We start from the raw sequence: 22,340 nt of genomic DNA, 5'->3' as shown, positions 1-22,340 counted from the left end.
CTCCAGAGATCCCTGGGACTAAACCACCAGCCAAAGAAAACACATGGTGAAACTCATGGATCTAGCTAAATATGTAGTAGAGGAAGGCCTGGTTGGTCATCACCGGGAGGAGATCCTTGGTCCTGTGAAGGTTCTGTGCCCCAGTAAAGGGGAATGCCAGGGCTAGGAAGAGGGAGTAGGTGGGTTGGGAAGCAGGGGTTGGGGGTAGGAAAAAGGGGATCTTCAGAGGGGAAACTAGGAAAGGATTTAACATTTGAAATGTAAGTAAAGAAAATATCAAACAAAAAAGGCATTTGTTAGGACTTTATAGGATGATAACTAGTTACAATCTTCATCGTTTTTGATGATGTCTTTTGGCAGACACAGGTGAATCATAAAGTAATAAAATAAACTTTGAAGGACCCACAGAGAACCCTGTCCTCAAAAAGATTGTGGAATTTATTATCTCTACTTGCAGTTTCCAGTGATTGTATATTTGAGGGAACGCAGAAGCATACACTGCTGTGTTTTCTGACAGCTTTTTATTCCCTTAGACTATGCTTTGATTTAATGAGAGCTATTACAGAAATACTGATGTATTTGCCATTAATGCGTTCAACACCATCATCCACAGTATTTTCACAGTAGCTAAATATTTGACAACAAGGATGCAGCATGGGTAAGTTTTCCAACATTAAGTTCCTATCCAGAGAGTTAGACACACTCTCCACACTGAATGTATGATGGACTTTGTAGTTCAGTCTGGCTGTGAAGAAACTATGGAGCCCAGGTCCCTTGAAGAATGCAGAGATCCATCTGGGTCTGATATCTGTGGGATTTCATGATCACAAGTGAAATAACAAGGATCTTAAGAGTAAAGAGTTGGAGATCATTGTGTTAGTCCTAAGAATAAATACAATGTACTCAATTGTAACTGAAAGCTGACAGTCAGTGTGTACTCTGTTTAGCCTTACCAAAATATCAAATTAATTACAAGAACAAATAAACAACCAATAAATAACAAAACTTCAAATGAAAACAAGAAAAACCAAGTAACTAAACTAATCATAACTCAAACCAAAATCAAACCACAAAAATTGTGCAAAGCAAATTTCTTAGTCTGCTCATTTTGTAGCACTGCCTTACAGCCTGTGGCTGTCCTTGGCAACTTAGCAGAAAAGCAGTTCCTGGAGGTAACAATCTTTGCAGGAGAAATTTAAGCAACACTCTCCTTTTGGAGTGTGGGTCTGAAGGATATGGCCTCCCAAGTCAAAGCAGAACACATGTTGTAAACTTGGATCCAAGGATTTACAATTTTGTTGACTGATCTCCATGTAATTATTGATGATGACCCATCAGGAAAAGATAAATTTAAACTCTCAGATTCTTCCAGGATGCCCAGCAGCTCTTGATGTGTCTCAGCATTTCTCTAAGTCCCTTTAAATGTGCACTCTTCCTGGGCCAGAGGCTAGATGAAATTAAGGCCTGTTCATACCCAAGAAACCAAAATAAAGGAGGAGCATGCAGCCCATTACAGCCATGGTTATTAGGGATGAGAGGCAACAGTGGTGTATTTCCTGTGCACACGCAGTGCTCTTCCTCCAGCACTTCTCTTTGAGGGAGATCATGTCGTGGTCTGTGCCATTTTCCAGTTTCTGTTAGACTGTTTCACACTTAGGGAAGCTAGAAAAGAAAAGGCCTGGTAAGCATTTGTCAATTCAGCTGTCCTTCCCAGAAGAGCTCTATTCAGCTGGTGAATCCAACATACCTTTCAGCTGAGATCATACCGTGCATTCCAAGTGTCTTAGAACACCTGAGCTTGGAAATGTTTCTCACCTTTTAAAGACTGCTAGAATCGGAACTGTCAGCTACACATTATACTGGAGTTCTAAAAAACACCACATTTCCCCAGTTGTGCAGGTATATTTTACTTAGCAATAACATTGTAGCAATGTCTGAATATGAGTTCAAGAGAGATGTAAGCAACCTAGAAACCATGTGGATTCCTTATGGGGTGGGAGCGTGCCCTGAACTGAAGTGAAGGCTATGATGATTTCTCCAGTGCAGGAACCTCACAGGGTTCCTTTTGTCAATCCCTCTATCTGCAAATAACCAGAGACACCATACAACACAAAACCCATGGGTATTTCATAGGTTGCAGTATCTGCAAAACTTTGCTAAATAAAAATATTCACAAGGCCTGGCACTGAACCTTAAAAGTGATGGTCATGAAGAAACAGAAAAACACCCCTGTGACTATTGTAGGTTACACCCTCAAACGCACATAATATTTGTATTTATGCAATACAAGCATATTGTACTGCAGTGACCTGTTTAGTTTCCCGGTTAATACTAATATAAAAATCTCCCAGGACACTTTGGAGGCATAAAAACAAATCTTGAATGGGAAAGGTACTTAGTGGGCATAGCATATAGGCAACACAGTCAGTGATATGCTTTCCACTCATATACCAGTCTGGGATTCAGGGTTCTTGTCCTATTATCCAATCTGGCTCAGCAAGTTCCCAAGGCTGTGTAGAATAGGTTTGTTTCCCAGCCTAGGCTCACATGTTGGTGATGGACCAGTCTCTTGTTGTTGCTCATTGTTTCAGACTTGTCCCAAAGTAAACAGTTTCTTCCAATAGGATCTCCCTTTTCCATCACCTGACTGACTTGGTGTCCAAAGGTATGAGCCCAGAGTAATAGGAACTGTCTATAACCAGGATGCAAAGGAATATTTTTCTCCCTAGAATGTGACTGTGTCAGAGCTATTTTGAGTAGGATAAGGCTGACAATTTGAAGGACAAAAGCTTGCATGGATTATCACACACTGAGTTCATGGAAGGGCTGTACCACATAGGGCCTTTTCATCCTTCAGCAGATGGACATCAGGATAGCTTCTCCTTCAGGGCTGCTCTGAGGACCACTACAACCCTGAACGCCCTAAACTCTGTGGATAACTCCTCCTTGTTCTGGAAGCACTGGGTCAAAGTGGACTTCTTTTCCACTTTCTGAACATGGCCTCTAACAGACATAAGCAATTTTATACTACCAGAACTGTCTGAAGGTCCTCATTTCTCCCAACCCCCACTAAGGCTGATTTTAACTCTGAGAAAATGATGTTGAAGAACAGTCATGCTAAATGCTACACAGATAAGATAGTGTGAGTACTTTAGATTATCAAGACCCTCAATGGGCTCCTTTAACAGGCATGGTTTGCTCCACAGCTATGGGAATTCTCCTGGATGCAAGTTCAGCTCCAAGCAACTCAATCTCTCAATGAGTAAAATCCAAGACAAAGTACAAGGCAAAGCTTTACTGAGCAGAGGTAGCAGGAAATGCAATGGTGGCAGGCAATGAGGAAAACAACCTGGAATGCTTAAAAGACACAGTGAGCCACCTGACCTTCCAGTGGTCCTTCACAATTCACCAAGAGCAGAAAAGGGACATAAACACATGGATTTTATACAGCAATGTCCTCCTTACCTCCATATACCATAACTCTTACATTTCCCCTAAAAATTTCAATGAGAATCAATTGTTTTGTCTCGAGTTATTAAAAATCTGACCCTACAACAATATTTGTGTCCTTTTTTTTCTTTGCAGTTAGGTGAGCATGCAGAATAATTGGACTGCTGTATTTGATATTTCATAGGTTCAAACTAAAACCTCAGAGTGCATTTGTCATTAAATTTGGCCTCTAGAGACACACACAGCTGCATTTATGCACAATCAAACACACACGAACACACACAAACACATTTGTATATAAAAGCACCCATATCACAAACACAAAATTACCTTATATTAAGCAAACACACAACCTTAGTATAAACAAGCTCAGGCAAAGGTGGTCAAAACACACACAGACAAACACACACACCATACAAAAGAAACACAAACATAAACAGGACACAATACACACACAGAGACACACAAACACAAATCAATGAAAATATTACTGTTGCCCAGCACATTTCCTGTTGCATGAGCACCTACTAGGACCTCTGATGTGTACGTGTGTAAGGTTCTTAGACTCAGGCAGTCTTTGCGGCCCTCATCTGTAATTAACTCCTCTTCAGAAACTTTTTTCATGCAGATACTTTCTGGTCCTACAAGGAAGTTACAAGCTCGGCACAGATAACCTGGACAACACAATACCAAATTCCCAAGAAAGAGATTCCTAAGAAAAGCCCACAGCAAGCCCCATGTTGGTTCCTTGGTAGCATCAGAGGAAGACAGTGACTTTTGGTCACTACCCAGGAACTTTTCCACCTATTACAATTCATGTGATATTAAATCTTCCTCAATATCAGTCAGAAGAAAGCTGGTTGATTGATGTGCTGTGACCTTTATAAAATGCAGCACTGTGCCAACTATGAGGGGGAATCTAACCTGAAACAAAGCCATGCCCACGATATAGTTAGCAAAAACAATGTTAGCAGAGTTATGCAGGGTAGGATTCTGTGCATGTTCATGGTGGAGCCAATAAGACAAAACCAAGTTGCCCAGGGAGATAACTCTATGCAGGGAAAGTGAAGAAATCTAACACTTATTTTTAAAATAGCTGTGTTGTTTATCAATTTGTTAAAATAAATAAGAGAGGGGTGCTACCTGATAGTGGACAGAAGATGCAAAGACTACTGTACAGAACAAACAGTAAATGTCACATTTATTGAGAGACCAAGGCTCAAAGAAGTAATATAGAGAATGACTGGACAATTCAGATGACATTGACTGGCCTCCCAACATACTGAGAGAGACACAGGTCAGAAAAGCCATGCATACACAAAAAGAAACACACAGACACACACACTCAAGCACACACAGACTTATTCACATAAAATCAAAACTGAGCAGAAAATAATGAGGTATCTGTTATGGTTCAGGACCAAGATAATTCAGACTATGCAGAGGAGTTGTTTCAAGGGAGACCCAACGACTCTGTGATTATTTATAGGAATAAAAGCCACTAGAGTTGCCGGTTCATAGTGGCACACTCCTTTAATCCCAGCACTTGGGAGGCAGAGGCAGGCAGATTTATGAGTTTGAGGCCAGCCTGAACTACAGAGTGAGTTCCAGGACAGCCAGGGCTGCACAGAGAATCCCTGTCACAGGTGGTGGAAAAAAAACATCTAACCAAAAGCACTAGAGAACACTCTTCTTGATCAGAATTGGGGGCATATATTAAGAAATTTTTTCATGACGCCTCAGATCTCACACCAAACCTCAGCCTGTGAGAAGCCTTTCTGTCATCTCTGGTCATCCAGCCAACTCCAGACTCTCAGGCCCAGGAATGACCACTCCAGCAACACTGAAAGAAAATAGGACTGACAAGCTGCTACTCAGGCTCTGTAAATGTGAACCAAGATATATGAAGCCTGAAGAGACCATTTTGAGATAGAGGGGGAAAAGGGGGAATAGAAAAGCCGCCAAAAGACAGCAATGAAATCCACTTATTTGTCAATTACACTAGGTGTCATCGCTGCAAACTATTTCCTACCTAGAATCTCACAAGATCCCTGTAAAGCAAATGAGCTACAGGCCTTTACTTCTTCCTTCAAAGCTCTTGCTATTCTCAAGAAGGGCTCCAACACAGCACCCTTCAAACTTAAGGCATGTAGAGTTGTGATGTGTAAACAACCTATCCCCCTTAGTGATTCTAGCAGAGCAGGAACATTTGCATGCCAAATATGCAGTTTCTTGAACCAGGCTACCTCCACAGAGAGCCATATAGATGATCACATAAACAAACCCTTGGAGGAGACATAGGTGAGTGCCTGGAGAAGTTGGTGGACTGTGACATTGGATTGTCTATCTTTATGGTTAGACATGAGGGCAATCTGCCTCTGATACACATCATCCTACCTGCTGTTCCTTTGCACTTGAGGCACAGATGTTCTTGCTGGCCTCCTCACAGAACCTCTTTTCTTCCCCACAGGACACTTGCGTTCCAGCCTGCTCCACCAGCAGCTTTCTGTTCTCATTCAGTAATATCCTTACTTTTTTGTTGAGTTGAGTGCACTCACGGAGGAGGTGGTCCTCCTTAATGCTGATCCACAAAGAAAAATTGGTGATTCCCAGCCAGATTCCATTGGCTTGCCACTCCTACAAGTCCCATGATCCCTGCAAGGGCCCTGATCCCCAGAAAGCCTGAGAAGAGTCCACAATATACATAGCAGAACCAAACAAAGACAAGTCAAACCAAGATACCACCCATATTCCAGAGGATTCCACAACCTTCTGAAAACCCTGTCACCAAGAGTTTTCCCTACACATCACAGAAGAGGAAATGTTCCTCATGGTTGATTATAGGTCTGTGGTACCATAAAACCTTCAGCAGGGAGAGGGCTTATCCCCTCTGAGAGTTGTAGAAGACCCAAAAGGTGTATACTCTTTTCATTTTTGTCGGGAATCCTATATCTTTTAATCTGTGGTCAGAAACATAGAGGTTCAGGGTGTCTGGATATTCCCAGCATGGTGGAAAAGTTTTCAATGTACAGGATCTTAAATTTGGAAGAATAAAGATTGGAGGGTCTTGGACACTCTTCACACTTAGGACGACTGTGTCCAAGAGGTACAAATCCAAGATCCTTGCCTCAAGGCAGGGTTCCTGGATAAAAAACAGATAGCATAGAACCAGAGCCCTTGCTTTTGTTCAAAGTCCTAAAAGGATAGAAGCATTCCTTGCCTAGTTCTGGGGATCAGTTGTGTCACTGACTCACCTGTAGGAATAGTTATCTTCTATCAGTTCCATGGAGTACTGCATGGAACCAATTATGGACTGGGTCATTTTATTCATATCCAACATTGTCTTCTCATGTTGTGATTTAATTATGTTGAATTCAGTGTTCATCCTGTGTTAGGGCATGACCCAAGAAGCAAATAATCTGCTGAATTAAGGATTCAATAATCATGTGCCAACAGGTTATGTCATGGACTACCAAGCCGAGTGCATGCCACATCCTGGCTCATTCACACTGGGTCCCCTTGGTGCTAATTAAACTTACTATCCTGGGTAGAGGACAGCAGAACCAGGGGACCAAATGGAGCTAGCTGACCTTCAAGCGCTTCCCGGACAAGCATGAAGGAATAGACTACTTCTATGACAATTTTCCACTACACTGTGCCACAGGAATGGGTCCAGTAGATATCTGTAATGACTTTCCTCTTGTTTTTCAGGCAGGGATTATCATTCCTTGGTTCCTGTTGTTTTTTGAATTCCCAGAGGACACAACTAGTATTTAGAGGAGAAAGGCTTTATCACACCTCCTCCCCCAGTAGATTCCTGTGTGACACCAAGGAAACACCAGGAGCAAACTTCCCTGGTGATCACTTTGGACCTCTATGGACTCAACACTATCAGGACCTGCAAACTGTGCTTCACACAAATCCTCAGGCCCCATCAAAGGTCCCAGAGCCCCAGTCCTGAACAAAACACACACACATCTACATTCACACACACAGACACAATTAGAATGCCAAATAAATCCTGTGAGGTGCCATCTCTCAGAATATTATAAACAATATCAGAGTAAAGCCGTGATAGCCTGCAGGCATTGCATTCACACACTGAGAGACAGTAAGTGTGAGCAGGTCCTTCCAGCTGTTTAGAGCAACAATCAGATTGCAAGCACCCCAAGGTCAAGTACAAAAGAAGATGATAATAAACACACAGCACCTTGTTTATCCAACAATTAAACACCTGTCAGGGCTACCTAATTGAATGATGAGAGATGACACACTCCATTCATGGAAGGAAATTGGGGTAACAGATGGCAGAATACAGTCAATAGGGTACTGGTCATAATTCCTACCTGTAGTTTAAATCCTCATACATGTAAACATTCAGGATTTCACACATTTCCTTCCTCTCATTGCTGATCTTCCTTATATGCAATTTCAGTTCTTCTACTTTATTTATATTTGATATCTGATTTGTGATGTTGGAATTTTGGGTTGAAGTATTTCTAGCAGGCCCTGCAGATAGATAAACACAAATGAGTTTGCATACTTGATGGCCCAGGGGAGGGGAGACCATTCAGAGTCCCAAGAAGAAGACTGAGGGAGAGAAAAGGTAAAGACAGGGTGAATCCCTAAAAGAGCAGCAAAGCTATCTTCTAGCTGGTTTGCTAAGCTATGTTCCTCTTCCTAACCACCATTGTCAGACATATGCCACACTCCCTGTTACAGGCCCCCTTGCCCTGAAATCTATAAGCTGCCTCAAACATAAAGATATGGGGAACATTGTAGGTCATACCAGATGTGATGCAGGGAAATCCTGGAGTTCATAGTGCTTAGCACTATCAAGCCCTAATTAATCATGTGTCTTCAAATCCAAAGTGTCTGAGACCTCAACACATGACATGGCCAGGGGAGCATCCTTCTCTGTTCTTTTCATCAGAGACTCAAGTTACCTACAGTAATCTGGAAGATGAAGTGCTTCAACTCCCTTCCATGAAAGGATGCACTGTTATTCTCATAGTGCCCACTCCTGGCATTCTTTGACACTCAAAATGAAATTAAATAGCTCCCAGAAAAGTAGCTGCAGGTTTGTCAATTCCTGGCTCTGTTAAACTAATGATCAGAAATTTTTGACTCTTTGTCTGACATTGACAAAGTCCAAGGCTTCAGCTTGTAAGACCTACTCCTGGAAGGCCCAGCTCAAGCCTACCTCTACCAGGAATTTCCCCAACCTTGCCCAGGACTCACTGTGCCTTCTCCAGAACAATTTCCTTCTTCCTTTTTCATGAGAAAGGATTCCCTCTTCCTTCTTTTTTGGTCTGGTCTCTCCTTCATCGCCATTCCCTTTCAGACATAGCCTGAGCAGCCTGGAAAACATTCCTGCTGGTGAACCCAGAGCAAACAGAAGGGATGAACCACAGGCAGTTGCTGTCACCACAACGCAGGTGACAACACAGAGGATTCTAGTTCTATCCTAGATACAAGAGATTCTCCAAGGAAGGCATTACTGATGATGTCATTAGCAACTGCCATGATCTACCTGCTAACTAGTTCTGCCCAGCTTGGTCCTTTTCTGGGGTGCCTCTCCTGGAGCCTCTCATGGACCCGTGGGATCCCCTTTGGCAACCTCTCCTTCCAAAGCTGGAGAATTCTACTGCTTCATTAGATGTCATGTGCTTTTGAGGGAGAACGTTGGTTAGGACTCTGACATGCTTAAGAGATTTTGTTAATACCCAAATCTCTGGGGACTGTGGATGTAGTAGATGTTTCACAAAAATAAATATGCCATCTGAGACAATTAATGTGACATACACTCCAATTTCCCAGGGTTTTCCTGTCTCACAGAGGCAAATATCTTTTTTCTATATGTTTAATTGTATAAAACCTGGATAATATTTTCTAACTGTGCATTCCTTGATAGTGTGCATTTTTTACATATATATATCCATGGGTTTCACAAAATCTCTTGTTTACAATCCTATCTTTTACAAGGAAAACTCCCTTTTCTTTGAAACATAGGGGATCAACTCCAGGGCAAATATAAATGGTAAACTTGCTGTCCCATCTTCAAAACATTATCTTGCACATGGTCCTGTTCTCAAATACAACCAGACAGTTTAAGTGGGCATCAGAGAGCAAAGGTCATCCCGGACTTTACATTACTACATTGTAGCCTCATTGCAATAACTTCTCCAATATCTGTCTTCCGGAATTGAGAAGTTGAGCAATAAGGATGTTGCTAGTTTTACCGTGATACTGTACTCACAGCAAACATAAGACTCAGGAGGTAGGACAGGGAGTGCAATGGCCTGAGTTGAGATGAAACCTCAATTTTAATGTGTCTATAAGTTCAGGATGCTGTCCCTTGGCATTATCATCTCTGGCTTCTGTGTTCTTATGCTGGGTCTGCTGAATCTGTGCTATAATGCCCGCTAACCTCACAGATAAAGAGTGAAAAATCATGTATGTCTTCTTTGGGAAACCATCTGAAATTCACTACCTTCTTGAGCCACACAATATCAATATGCAGAGCTCAAAAATCAAGGGGAGATAGGTGATAGCTTCAAAGTTGAGGGCTTTTTCTTCCAATTAGGGCACATATTTTTTTCAATGTCATTTTTCCTTTTCTCTTTCACTGAGGGTAGCTTGTGTGTTTGCTGGCCTAACGGGTCCTGGATCCAACAACAAGGGGCTCACTCTATACAGGATCAATTTTACCAAGAAAAGGATTGTTGCAGAATCATGCCATGGCACCAACAAGGTCAACCACACTGTCTTAGGTCCAGCTGACCTGGTATAGGACAGAAGACCTGAGCTATCTGGGGAAAGGAAGCAGCATGCAGTGTCACACAGCTCTCTCTGATGCAACTGCTAGAACTAGAATAGGGATGTCTGTTTGTTTGTTTGTTTATTATTAATACATTAAAAAGTAGGGTAGAGTTGTTACATGGCTCTAATCCCAGCACTCAGAAGGTTTTTAAACAATTTTTTTTGTTAGTATTCATGTTGTTTCTATTGGTTTTGTTTTGAACTCTCCCAGCTATTTGCACTGGACCCAGAAAATTAAGCCCATACTCTGTACAGTCCTATCACTCATTTTAATCAGTGATTTTACTCTTAGCAACCACTCCTCAGATGATCTAATTTCTCATTTTCAAATAAGTAAAACAGTCATAAAGACATTTGTTAACTTGTATGTTCTCATGTAACCAATTCATCATGACTGTAGTGTGGCATTCCAATCTTTGGAATACCCAAGCTTCTATTTTTGAAATGACAGGCCTCTGTGGAAGACTGCATTAGCTGGCAGAGGGCCTGGAATGGCTGCCACCTGAAGGCCAAGGCTGTCCCTCCAGTGTCTCTGGAACCTGAGGCAGAGCTCAGTCAACAACACAGGAACACTTGGCCACAGCTGGTTCAGTACTGTATTTTGGATGGGCCCTGAGACCTGGATGAACAGAGGTCTCTAGAGTCCTGGTGAAGGTGAGCACAAACACTTAGACTTGAGGAGAATAATGGATCTTTGGGATGCATGTCTTTCTTTTTTATTTATCTTTGCTATGTTCATAGTTTATGTCAATAAAAAAGGCATCCTACTTTACAACATCTAGTCTCTCTGTGTGTTAAAGTGATTGTTATTGTATACACACTAGAATTACTAGAACAATACATTTTGTCCCATTTTGTTAAATAATTAAATATTTTTGTATTAATATCTTTTTACTTATTCACTTTACACTCTGCTTTTTGCCCCCTGAAACCCATATTCTTTCCCCAATATTGCTGTCTGTTTCTTTTCTGAAGGAATATGGAGCAGCTATCTCAGGTCATCCCTTCTCCTACCAAAGCTAAGTGACCCTGTCTTGGAGAAAGGTGCTGAGGGTGCTGGGAATGAATGACTTCTGCTTGGCTTTCTTCTTGCTCCACTTGGCTGTCTTTGAGCAGTTCTTGCAGAACTGTCCTTGAACTTGGTACTTCGTCCTGATGGTCCATATGAAGCACTTGTTTTATTAATGTTCTTGAGAGTATTTTTCCATCAAACCTACTCCCACTAGTATACTAACAATGACAAAGGAAATGAGATATGAGACATCTATTCCAGGAGTTTCCAATTGTTCTCAGACCAGCAGTAGAGAAACCCAAAAAGCTGGCAAAGGTAAGTGAGGTCACACAGGTACCTTAGAGCATACTGCTGCTTTCCTGCTGCTTTCCTAAAGAATGTTCTAGAGGATTATCATATCTAGACTCCCATAGATTCGTGTGCACTGGACACCAAAGGGCTCAACATACTTTGCTTTTGTCATGAGTTTGAGGCTCTTTCCTGCTTTCTCTTCCATTAGATTCAGTGGGGATTTGGCTGCACTGATGAATCTGCCTTTAGATTTAGCTTCAATAGCTGCTTGGCTGGACTTTTTGGTCCTTGAGTTCATAAGCCTTCTGCTTTGGTGTGGAAATTCTGGAGTTGCTTGAGACCATTCTGATCATCACCCCTAAAAGAGAGAGAAGCTTTGCATATTATCAGGTTTATTCTGGCCAAAATGCAGAAGAGTATATTTCTCTTGTCCTATTTTGAAAGGACAGCTGACTAACTCTCTGATGCTTATTTTCTGGATGGAAAGACTTCCTAAGCAATAGGTCTGCAATGTTAAAGACATATAGGTTAAAATACTCATAGATGTTTTTGTTTCACCAGTCAACCAAGGCATACTATGCTTTCTCTTCTCTCTTCTGTCTTCTCTCTCCTCTCTTCTTTCTCCTCTCTCCTCTCTTATCCCTTCTCTCTTCCATCTTCTCTCTTCTTCTCTCGTCTCTCTCCTCCCTCCTCCCTTCTCCCTTCTTCCCTTCTCCCTTCCCTTATTCTCATTCTCTCTCTCTCTCTCTCTCTCTCTCTCTCTCTCTCTCTCTCTCTCTCTTTCTTCCTCTATCTCCCTCTCTCCCTCTCTCCTGATGGAGCCTAAACTTTGATGGCCTGATTTCTCCTATTCAGAGAGAAAAACAAAAGATTCCTTGGAGATTCATGTGGAAAAAAAGGGATTTTCTGGGACTTCCTGCCATTCTCTCTGTGAGGGAGTGAAATTAAGTTAATCAGATACATTTGGATACATATTAGCTTTATTTAGCGTTAGTCTGGCTAAGTCTTGAGCCTAGAGGAGATACTTGCTAGCATAGTAAGTTTCTTGGTTTTCTTTCTTGCTAGCTTTGGAATATAGTCCAGTGTTAGTGAATATAGGCATAATTTAAATTTTAGCCCAAAAAGTATTTGGGGAATTGGGTGTGGTGCTGCACACCTGTATTCACAACAACTAGGTGAGGAAAGAGGGCCCAGATTGGGGAGCCAGCATAAGCTACATATTGAGACTCTGGATCCAGAGACAGGAGAAGAAAAAATGGGGGCTGGGATGTAGATCTGGGACAGAGCATATGTCAGTGCAAGGCTTGCCCTAGCATCACTAAAGTAAATAAGTAAGGAGAATCAAAGTGTTTTGCTGTTGAGAATGAGCGATTGGAAGATATTTAGCAAGGCAGTCCTTAATCTTGAGTGGGAGTGGGTAGCAGATAGGTAGTTAGAATTCGAGCTCTGTTTAAAAATGTGGGAGTATTTATAAAATACCTTAAGTGGAGAGAGGCTTGACTATACGTCATTGCCTAAAATTGGTTTTTATTTTCAAATGGTTCTATACCTGTTGGCATTAGCTGTTGGCAGTATACCAGTTAATAGTCCAGAATTAATGGACACTTAGAAAGAGAAGTGTTTCAAAGCAAAAAGGCCACAATACAAGCTAGAGGTTGTACAGTTCCCCTTTCTGCCTGGATGGTGAGTCTTTGGCCTTGTTGGCTAGGACCACAGAAGTTCCTGTAATCGACAGCACTGTTGCTCACGGAATGTTTTGTTATCGGCGTAACAACTAAGAAAATTGACCCAGGGCAAACGTTTTGAATGTTAAGTTCTGACTATGGAATACATAGTGATTGCTGAGTCAGTTCCATATTGCTGCCTGGGCAGCCTTCCAGTCTGTGCTGGTTCCATCTGTAGTCCTTTGGTTCTGGACTGATCAGGAACATGAGCCCTGCACCATTGCTTCTCAAGTACCCACTCATGGTTTTCAAGATATGACATATAACTCTTAAGTTCTATCACAATTGAAGGTAAAACCGTAGGACATGGGATTAGACACTTTAAGTGACTCATGATTCTGCTTGTGAGCAATTGATTAGTTCAAAATACCTGTAAGTAGTAATAGAGTGTTCATAAAGTTTTAATCATCTTTGGCTTATGTCTCTTGTACTTTGGGGGTGATGGTATGGCACCTTATTAAGAAGAAAACTGACTGGGGGTTCAGCTTTACTCCTTTCTGTATAACCCTGACTGTAGCATCTATACGCTGTATGGCCAAGACTCTTTCTTGCTTTTGTTTGTTTGTTTGTTTGTTTGTTTGTTTGTTTGAAACAAGTTCATGCTGTGTAGCCCTTGCGGGCCTGTTACAATGTAGCCCAGACTGGCTTCCAGCTCTTGGGACCACTCATTTCTTAAACTCCAACATGCAAGCTTTCAACAAGATTAGTGATATGTTCTACGTGGAAGTTTCATTGTATAGCCCAGGCTGGCTTCACATTTCAGAGGCCTGCTGACCTCTGCCTCTGGAATTCTGTAACCAAAGGTGTGCACTACAATGGCTCACCAATGAAGATCTCAAAGTAACAGTAGTAAAAGGGAATTCGTGAGCAGCAGGGGAGAAATTATTTGAAAATCTAAAAGACTAAAGAAAGTCAAGGAACTTTTTATAAACCAAATGAGACAATATGCCATGTATTTGAAATGGTAGTAGCCAATTCGAGAAATAGAGTTTGATGCTGGAGACCTGCCATAAATTCCAAGTCAGATTGGGCCTGAGGTGTACTAGGGGACTCCCTCAAAACAAAGAAACAAACTGAACAAAGAAAAGGCAAGTGCATGTCCCTTAGGTCAGAGAACCACTGTGAAAGCTTTTAACTAGGAGAAGCATTTAGTAGGTCAGAAACTATTTTAAATTGGGGATTCCTTGAAAGTTTCCCAGAAGTGATGGGCTTCCACCAGGCTTTTCCCCTGAGCTGTCTTTAGTGGGAAATGAGGCAGCTTTCCTTTCTTTGCCTACACAGGATTTCCACCCATCCTGGGTTTCCTCTACAGCTGCAGATGTTGTAGAGTTGCAGTCATTTACTTGGCAGGAACTGGCTTAGACTGGCTTTGCTTTTCAAAGTTACAGGCCTTAGGAGCTGGCTACTGAATTCTGTGTTGATCAGAGCAGGCTGCAAAGCTAGGTTTTTATAAGTAACAGATACCTGCACTTTGAGGAATTAATTGCCTGGCTCCTGGATATGAAGCTGTGCAATGTGTCTTTAAGCAATCAGCATCCTTTGAAAGAGTAAGAAATGGAACCCGTCTTCTTCACCAAATAGGCATGGGCCTTAGACCACCTTTCACTTCAGTCACCCTTGACTGGATTCTGGGAAATGTTGCTATATAAAACCTGAAAGTTTAATGTGTGGGTTGAAATACAGGATAGCTGCCAAAGTGACCTTTCACTATATAGAGTGTGGGGAAGAGAACATTAGAAACATAATCACATTTTGGTCCCAGCTTGTGCCCTCTGTCTTCTTTACATTAAAAGGAAAAGTCTGAACTGTGTTAGGCCTTTTACTAGGGGTCTTTGTCTTGACTTGTCTGTGACCAAATAGCCAGACTAAGACAAAGGTCAATAAAAGGGCATTATTTTGTTTTTGGCCGTGTATGGGCCTTCTGTACTCTAGGCACTGATCTGGATCTCCGACCAAGGCCATTTAATGCTATTGTTTCTTAGAAAGTTCTCAGCAGTGTGTACTTGTAGGTACAGAAGTTCATATTATAGGGCCAGAAGGACTTTTGAAGTCCATTTCACCCCATGTTTTTCTCACTAAAGGGAATAACTGAAGCACAAGAGAGGCTGTCTCTGTGTTTGAGAAACATGGCTGCACTCTCTTGCGGAAAGACTGAAAGGGATTTCACATTTTCAGTGTAGTTAAAATCTCTTAGAGCTGGCAGCGGATCATTGCTGGGCTTAAGGTTGCACCTGAAACCTGAAAGAATCAAAACCCCAAATCTTAGTTTCCAGGAATTTTCAAGGTCAAGGCTAAGTGACAAACTAGGGGAGGAACCTGAAGGGCTAAAAGAATTGATCTACTGAAGAGAGCACCCCCCCCCCAAGTCGGTAGGGACTTCACCATTGGAAAATCACTAACAGCACTGTGAAGGTTTCTAAGGTGGACAGCAGGAAGCCTGTCCTTTTCCTACCCTCTCCCTCAGCCCCTCTTCCCCCACCTGTGTAGGATTTTGAGGTCGAATGTGCATTGTGCACTGCTGCTGCAAGGTAGCTCTTCCCTGTGGCTGTGCTGAAGCAGCTGGCCAGGGAAGCCTGGGAGCTGAGGCTCCAGCCTGTGGATTCTCTTTCCTCAGACTTTAGTCTGCACCAGGGAGAGGTGTTCTCTCCTGTGGATGTGTGTATATATATTCTTTGCTTTATACTTTGTTCACGTAGTTCGGTGCATTCTTCCAGGCATTCTGGATGGGCGCTTTAGCCTAGACATTTATTTCGGCATATTGTCATCTTGGGCTGCATGCATGTCCTCTCTTGTTTCCGAGTCCTCACCATGCCCTTCCCAGCTTCCTGTTAGCCAAAGGGAATCACTCTTTCTGAACCAAAAGCTCTCAGAGCAGAGCTGAACCTCCCAGAAAATGCTCTTCTCTACCTAATGCGCCAGATGGGGGTGGGCCCAAAACTAAACAGCACTGTAGAGGTGGCCTAAAGGCCCCGAACCCCCAGGCAGAGGTGGGAGGTAAGGTCCTAGCAATGGTGCTGAGTGAGGGTCCATGAGACCGAGTTCTTCTCCTGTGCAGAGGGAACTTTTACTTAGCTGGAGTGGGACCTTGTGGTCCGAGTATGTGGAGGGATTCTGGGTCCAGAGTGCACCCCAGAACATAGGAGATAGCCCCATGTCCCCCTTTCCCTCAGGAGCTTTCTCCTCACTCCTGCTGCCTAGAACAAGGGGAGGAGGATCTCCTCTGCCTGGCCTGCTGCATCATGCCCCTGCCTATCTCTACTCTCCATTCCCTCTGAGCCCTCCAGACCCTAGGAGGAGTAAGAGGGAGATCATTTGAGGCTTATCTCAACATCTGTCATCTCATTCTGGTGCTGGTCATATCCTGGGTCAGCAACACCAGAACATCCCAAGGCTGGGTGCCCAGGCGTGAAGTGCACAGAGGACCCAAGAGGTCTAGGCAGGGGACACTTGTGATCCAGGGTCCCGGGTCCAGGGTGCTGCGCAGAGGGGATCATGGAAGATGGTGCTAGCTAGGAGCAGGGCTCAGACTTTCAGGCAGAGCCCAGCAGCTGACCATAGCCCCTCAGGGCACTGCTGTGTCCCTGCAGGAATCAGAGAGGATGCCTGGGCCTGCAGCCAGCACCACCCTCAAGGCCTTGCAGGAGGAGCTGTCCCTGGGGCCAGAGAGTTTTCCACTGCTGCAGGACCTGGTGAGGATTCGTTCGAGAGTGAATCAGAGCATGAGGGGCCCCAGAAGCTGATCCGTAAAGTGTCCACCTCTGGACAGATGGGGACCAAGGTAAGGCTTGGCCGGGGACCTATGAGAGGGCTTTGGGCAGAGGGAATGCTCTGGGAGGTCCCTTCAATTGGTATCAGGAGGAGGGGTGCGGGGGCACGGCCTGGATGGGGCGTTGCCTCGCACAGAGGACTCGAAAGTGCTCTAGAGATTCCTGAGTTGGGATTAAGAGATATCTAGGGTGTGTTCTGGAACACTTGTCTAGCCATCATAACAATTGTCTTGGAGCACGGTTAAATCCGGGTGGCAAGTTCCAACTTAGGAAACTTAAAGGGAGTTTGGTTATTCACCCATGTGCTGCATGCTATTGAAGCCCTGTGGGAAGCTGTATTCTGCCAGCCACTGTGCTTTCCCACCCACAGCAAGATGCTTGAGCCTCTCAGTCAGTTTCTCTGGTGTGCTGTGCCCACAGGCTGCCTAGACTTCTGTGTTGCAGGTTCCCTCAAAGTGTAGGGCTCAGACATCCATGGTGGTTCATCACAAGTTAACTTCTTTAGGGTATTTCAGGGTGTGGTAGTGCTTTTGTGGCATTTTTGTGCTGATTAATCTCAAAGTTGAGCTTTCCTTTAATAATAAAGTCAGAGGCTACTGGATGTTAAGGGACTTAGATATTCTAACGTTCTTATGATTTAGAAGTCTTCAACACCTTGTCCGTTGTTAGTGGAGGAGTTAAAACAAGATTTTGAGGAGGAAAATGATTAAATTAGTGGATGCTCCCTCTAGTAACAGATTTGCAAAAGCAATTCATCTACAGTCATTTCATGACAATTAGCTGCCTAAGGCTTATGGGAGTCTTACATGGAAACAGTTTGGATTAGTGTTTGTTTGAGCGTGTGCTGGCATCTAAAATTCAGTAGATGTATACATGACAATGACTTCAGTTACCAGAGTCAAAGGTTGCTTCAGCCATGTTTACTCAGACATCTTGGAACTACTGTTTAATGGAGACAGATTTGAATTTCATAGCATTTGTAATTTTTCTGAATTTTGATTTTTTTGAAAACTAAAGCTAACCATACTTTTAACTTGTGAAAACTTATTCAAACAAAACAAAACAAAACAAACAAACCAAAAAACCCAAAAACCTGGACAGGCGTTGGTGGCACACGCCTTTAATCCCAGCACTCCTGAGGCAGAGGCAGGCAGATTTCTGCGTTCAAGACTGGTCTACAAAGTGAGTTTCAGGACAGCCAGGGCTATACAGAGAAACCCTGTCTCAGAAAAAAACAAAACAAAACAAAACAAACAAACAAACCTGAAAAAGTGAGTTAAAGAGAAAAATGGCAGGTTTCAAAAATGGCACATCATATACTTATATGCAATGGTCAAAATTCCATGCCTATTAATACCAATATCAGCTAGTAAGATTCATGCCATTTGAAAAAAATTAGGGATGGTAGAAGTTGAACTGAGGAAGTAAGATTGAACAAAAAATTTGATAGAGGGCACTCTTAAGTTGTGGGCTTAATGAACTTGAAAGATTGTATTGTTTAATTTTTGGATAAAGCATGTTTATGAAGACTACAATAAATCTAAGAAAATGTTTTTGTTTGTTTGTTTTTTTTTGTTGTTGTTTTTCGAGACAGGGTTTCTCTGTATAGCCCTGGCTGTCCAGGAACTTACTTTGTAGACCAGGCTGGCCACAAACTCAGAAATCTGCCTGTCTCTAACTCCCGAGAGCTGGGATTAAAGGTATTTGGGTTTTTTATTGTTTTTTTGTTTTTTTGTTTTTTGTTCTTGTTTTGTTTTTTTGGTTGTTTGTTTGTTTTCTGTTTGACTTTCTGACAAACATTTGCCACGATTATGGCTAATTATCTAACTTTGGAATACTGCTTCTGATATTCATATCAGAATATCAGGAAATCTGCATTTTACACTGGCTCATATGTCAGTATTTATAAAAAATTGTTTTGTGCTCAAACATCTGAAGTCAGAGTATTAAGTTGCTAAGACTAATGGGCCTCTGCCTCACAGCCCACCTCCTGCAGTCTAGGCTGTAACTTGTGCTGTGGTGCCCATCACTGTGGCACTCCAGGCTGTACCTTGTGCTGTGGTGCCCATCATGGTGGCTCTTAGCTCACATACTGCTCCTGAGGGGAGAAGGTGAGGTCTGTGGAGGAGGTAATTCAAGTAGAGCTACTAAAGGTAACAGTGGGTTCCTAGTCTTTGGGAATTATCCAGGTAAGAAGAGAAGCACCCTTAGGAGAATGAAGATATTTCCTCATCTTCTCCCTAGGAGTATAAGGTGAGAGAGGCTTGAATAGAGGCACAGGCCCCAGATTTGGCTAAGGCTTTGTTGGTTTTGAGGCCTCACTAACAGTGGTTTCTCAGTCATCCTGAAGATACATCAAGACCCTCTAAGTATGATGGGTTAGGATTACTAATAGTGTGTTTAGTTCTGCATTCACACACTTATACATACAACATGCTTACATATACATGTGTAAATGTGCTCCTGATAGAGTAGTGTAGGTAGGCATATGGCCCATAGGTAAGTGTGTTGTTCATAGAACTTGAAAATATTTGAGGGGAGGAGCAAGGACTCGGACTGTAAGGTGCTTGCTGTGTTAAGTGGAGGAACTGAGGCACATCCCCAATACTCATGTGTCTTTGTTGCCTTTTTGTTGCTGTGATAAAAATACCTTGACCAGGAGAGCTTATAGAAGATTGTTTTGGGGCTTTTACTTCCAGAAGCATAAGAGGTCATCCTGGTGTGGAGGCATGGCTGCATGAGGCAGGCATAGCAGTAGAAGCAGGAAGCTGCAGCATGATGCACTGAAGGCCTGGAACAGAGAGAGCCAACTGAGAGCAGTGTGAAGCTTTAAATTCCCAGACCCTGCCACCCCCCCAAGTGAGGTACTTCCTCCAGAAAGAAACTCCTAATTCCTTCCCAAATAATGCCACTGACTGAGGACCAAGTGTTTACATTCCATAGACTGGGGGCATGCTTGTGTGGAGTGGGGGTAGGGAGGGGTCAGGGATGGGGGCAGTCATTCTTATTCAGACCCCTCTACCACATTTCATAAAAGACAGGTGCTGGGGAGGCATTCACAGGAGGATCCCCATGAGTTGTTGGCCAAGCCAATCAGAGATTCAGGTTTAAGGATCAACCTTGTCCAAAAATTAAAGAGCAAAGTGACTAAAGAAGACAGCTGCAGGTCATAGTGATGCCCGGTTTAATCCCAGCACTTGAGAGGCAGAGGCAGGTGGATTTCTGAGTTTGAGGCCAGCCTGGTCTACAAAGTAAGTTCCAGGAAAGCCAGGGCTACACAGAAGAAAAAGAAGAAGAAGAAGAAGAAGAAGAAGAAGAAGAAGAAGAAGAAGAAGAAGAAGAAGAAGAAGAAGAAGAAGAAGAAGAAGAAGAGGGAGAGGGAGAGGGAGAGGGAGAGGGAGAGGGAGAGGGAGAGGGAGAGGGAGAGGGAGAGGGAGAGGGAGAGGGAGAGGGAGAGGGAGAGGGAGAGGGAGAGGGAGAGGGAGAGGGAGAGGGAGAGGGAGAGGGAGAGGGAGAGGGAGAGGGAGAGGGAGAAGGAGAAGGAGAAGGAGAAGGAGAAGGAGAAGGAGAAGGAGAAGGAGAAGAAGAAGAAGAAGAAGACAGCTGACCTTGACCTCATCAAATATGTTCTTGTGACATGTACGGGAGAGCACGGGCACACACACACACACACACACACACACACACACACACAAATATCTTTCCATGAATGACTGCATAGTTATTAAATACTTGCAATGTGAATATTATCATTGGAACAAAGCCCACTTACTTTAGTTCCCATTGAAGATCCCCGGGGTCATTCCCCTGTTTGGCAGGCAGTGAACAGTGCAGAACAGTTTGGGCTGGGGAGGCAGCTCACTGGTAGACTGCTTTGCTAGCATGCATGAAGCTCTGGATTTAGTTCCCAGTACTGCATAGAAACAAGGTGCAGTGTCACTCACCTGGAATTCTAATGCTCAGGGCATAGAGGCAGGGGATCAGTGCTGCAAGGCTTTCCTCATTTACAAAGGGAGTCCCAGGCTAGCCTGGGCTACATCAAACTCTGTCTCAAATCCAAGCTAACAAAAGGCCAGAGTTTAAGTAATTAACCTTGTTTGAAATACTTTTTGTAAATATTTCATGATACACTAAAATATTTGCATACTAAAATGGACATTGCATTACTTGAAACATTTGAAAAGTGTCTAGGTATTTTCTTAATTGAAAATATTTTAAAAGCTGGCAATGGGTATTTTAATTATACTGCTCAGAAGGCTGAGGCAAGAGGATGGTAAATTTGACTATAGTCTGGCCTATCTTGTAAGGCCCTATCTCAAAACAACAATAAGACATGTATGTAGTCAGACATACTGTCTTAGTTAGGGTTTCATTTCTATGAAGAGACACCTTGACCAAGGCAACAGAGGGAGAGCATTTAATTGGGGCTGGCTTACAGGTTCAGAGGTTCAGTCCATTATCTTCAAGGCAGGAGCATGGCAGTATCCAGGCAGGCATGGTATAGGAATATTTGAGAATTCCACATCTTATTCCAAAGTCAAACAGGAGAAGACTAGCATCCAGGCAGCTAGGAGGAGAGTCTACAAGCCCACCCCCACATTGTCACACTTCTTCCAATAAGGCCAAGCCTTCTTTAACAAGGCCACACCTCCTAATAGTGCCACTCCCTGGGCCAAGCATATTCAAACCCACACATACTAACAATACAAGAGGCTACAGGAAAGGATTCTAGCCATGAGAGAAATCCCATCTTCCACTGATCTCTGGTTTCCTTTCTGAGGCAATCGTAAGTGATGTTTTCTTGCGGTGCTTCCAGAAAATCTCTATGCACTTACAAGTGTTATATATTATTTATGTACACCATACATGTAAGAATATATATATATACATATATATATATATATACATATAAACATACACACACACACACATATATATATATATATATATGCATTTATACATTTTTTAAGATAACCAAATAACATGGTATATACCTATAGTCCCAGCACCAGGGAAACTGATGCAGGAGGATTCCCTAATGATCAAGGCTAACCTGAGTGGCATAGTGAGACCCTCTCTCAAAAAATAGACATTTAGAAAATATCACTGTCTATTTTTATATTTGTAGATATTTCTACACACATACAATGTTAATATATTCTGTTTAAAAACTGCTAGTAGGACTATTCCCTAATGGCCTTCTGTATATTTACTTCCTTCTTTTTAGTGACAGTAGGCCATTCAGATGAGCTGTGCCAAATTGCTTTCAGCAGT

The 22,340-nt window shown here is 42.8% G+C and overlaps 1 protein-coding gene and 1 long non-coding RNA gene across 3 annotated transcripts; both read right to left on the bottom strand.

The window, feature by feature from the left end:
• Positions 1–288: 288 nt before the first annotated feature.
• 4930555G01Rik (RIKEN cDNA 4930555G01 gene) lies at positions 289–8,903 on the bottom strand. The gene is made up of 5 exons (NM_175393.4): positions 8,692–8,903; positions 7,797–7,959; positions 6,705–6,836; positions 5,848–6,031; positions 289–1,662 (listed from the first exon to the last, which is right to left on the bottom strand). Exons 1-5 carry the CDS (start codon positions 8,819–8,821, stop codon positions 1,654–1,656), a joined length of 618 nt encoding a protein of 205 aa, NP_780602.2. The 5' UTR covers positions 8,822–8,903; the 3' UTR covers positions 289–1,653.
• A 2,968-nt stretch (positions 8,904–11,871) lies between these two features.
• On the bottom strand, positions 11,872–21,131 carry Gm41089. 2 transcript variants are annotated; one of them, XR_874125.3, is made up of 3 exons: positions 20,839–21,131; positions 19,717–19,857; positions 11,872–11,933 (listed from the first exon to the last, which is right to left on the bottom strand). It is a non-coding gene; the product is annotated as a predicted gene, 41089 (long non-coding RNA). The 2 variants fall into 2 exon arrangements; XR_874124.1 differs by lacking the exon at positions 20,839–21,131 and having other exon boundaries at positions 19,717–19,959.
• Positions 21,132–22,340: the final 1,209 nt, after the last annotated feature.

The sequence above is a fragment of the Mus musculus genome, chromosome 14 (genome assembly GCF_000001635.26).
Source record: "Mus musculus strain C57BL/6J chromosome 14, GRCm38.p6 C57BL/6J".
Classification (NCBI taxonomy): Eukaryota; Metazoa; Chordata; class Mammalia; order Rodentia; family Muridae; genus Mus; species Mus musculus.
The sequence above is the reverse complement of the archived record's forward strand: the minus strand, read 5'-3'. Positions and strand labels throughout refer to the sequence as shown.

Coding starts and splice junctions, on each gene's coding strand:
- 4930555G01Rik (NM_175393.4), bottom strand. CDS start 8,821: ATGTTTTCCAGGCTGCTCAGGCTATGTCTGAAAGGGAATGGCGATGAA. Junction 6,837..7,796: donor TATGAGGATTTAAACTACAG/GTAGGAATTATG, acceptor GCCCTAACACAG/GATGAACACTGAATTCAACA. Junction 6,032..6,704: donor GAAGATAACTATTCCTACAG/GTGAGTCAGTGA, acceptor TTTGTGGATCAG/CATTAAGGAGGACCACCTCC.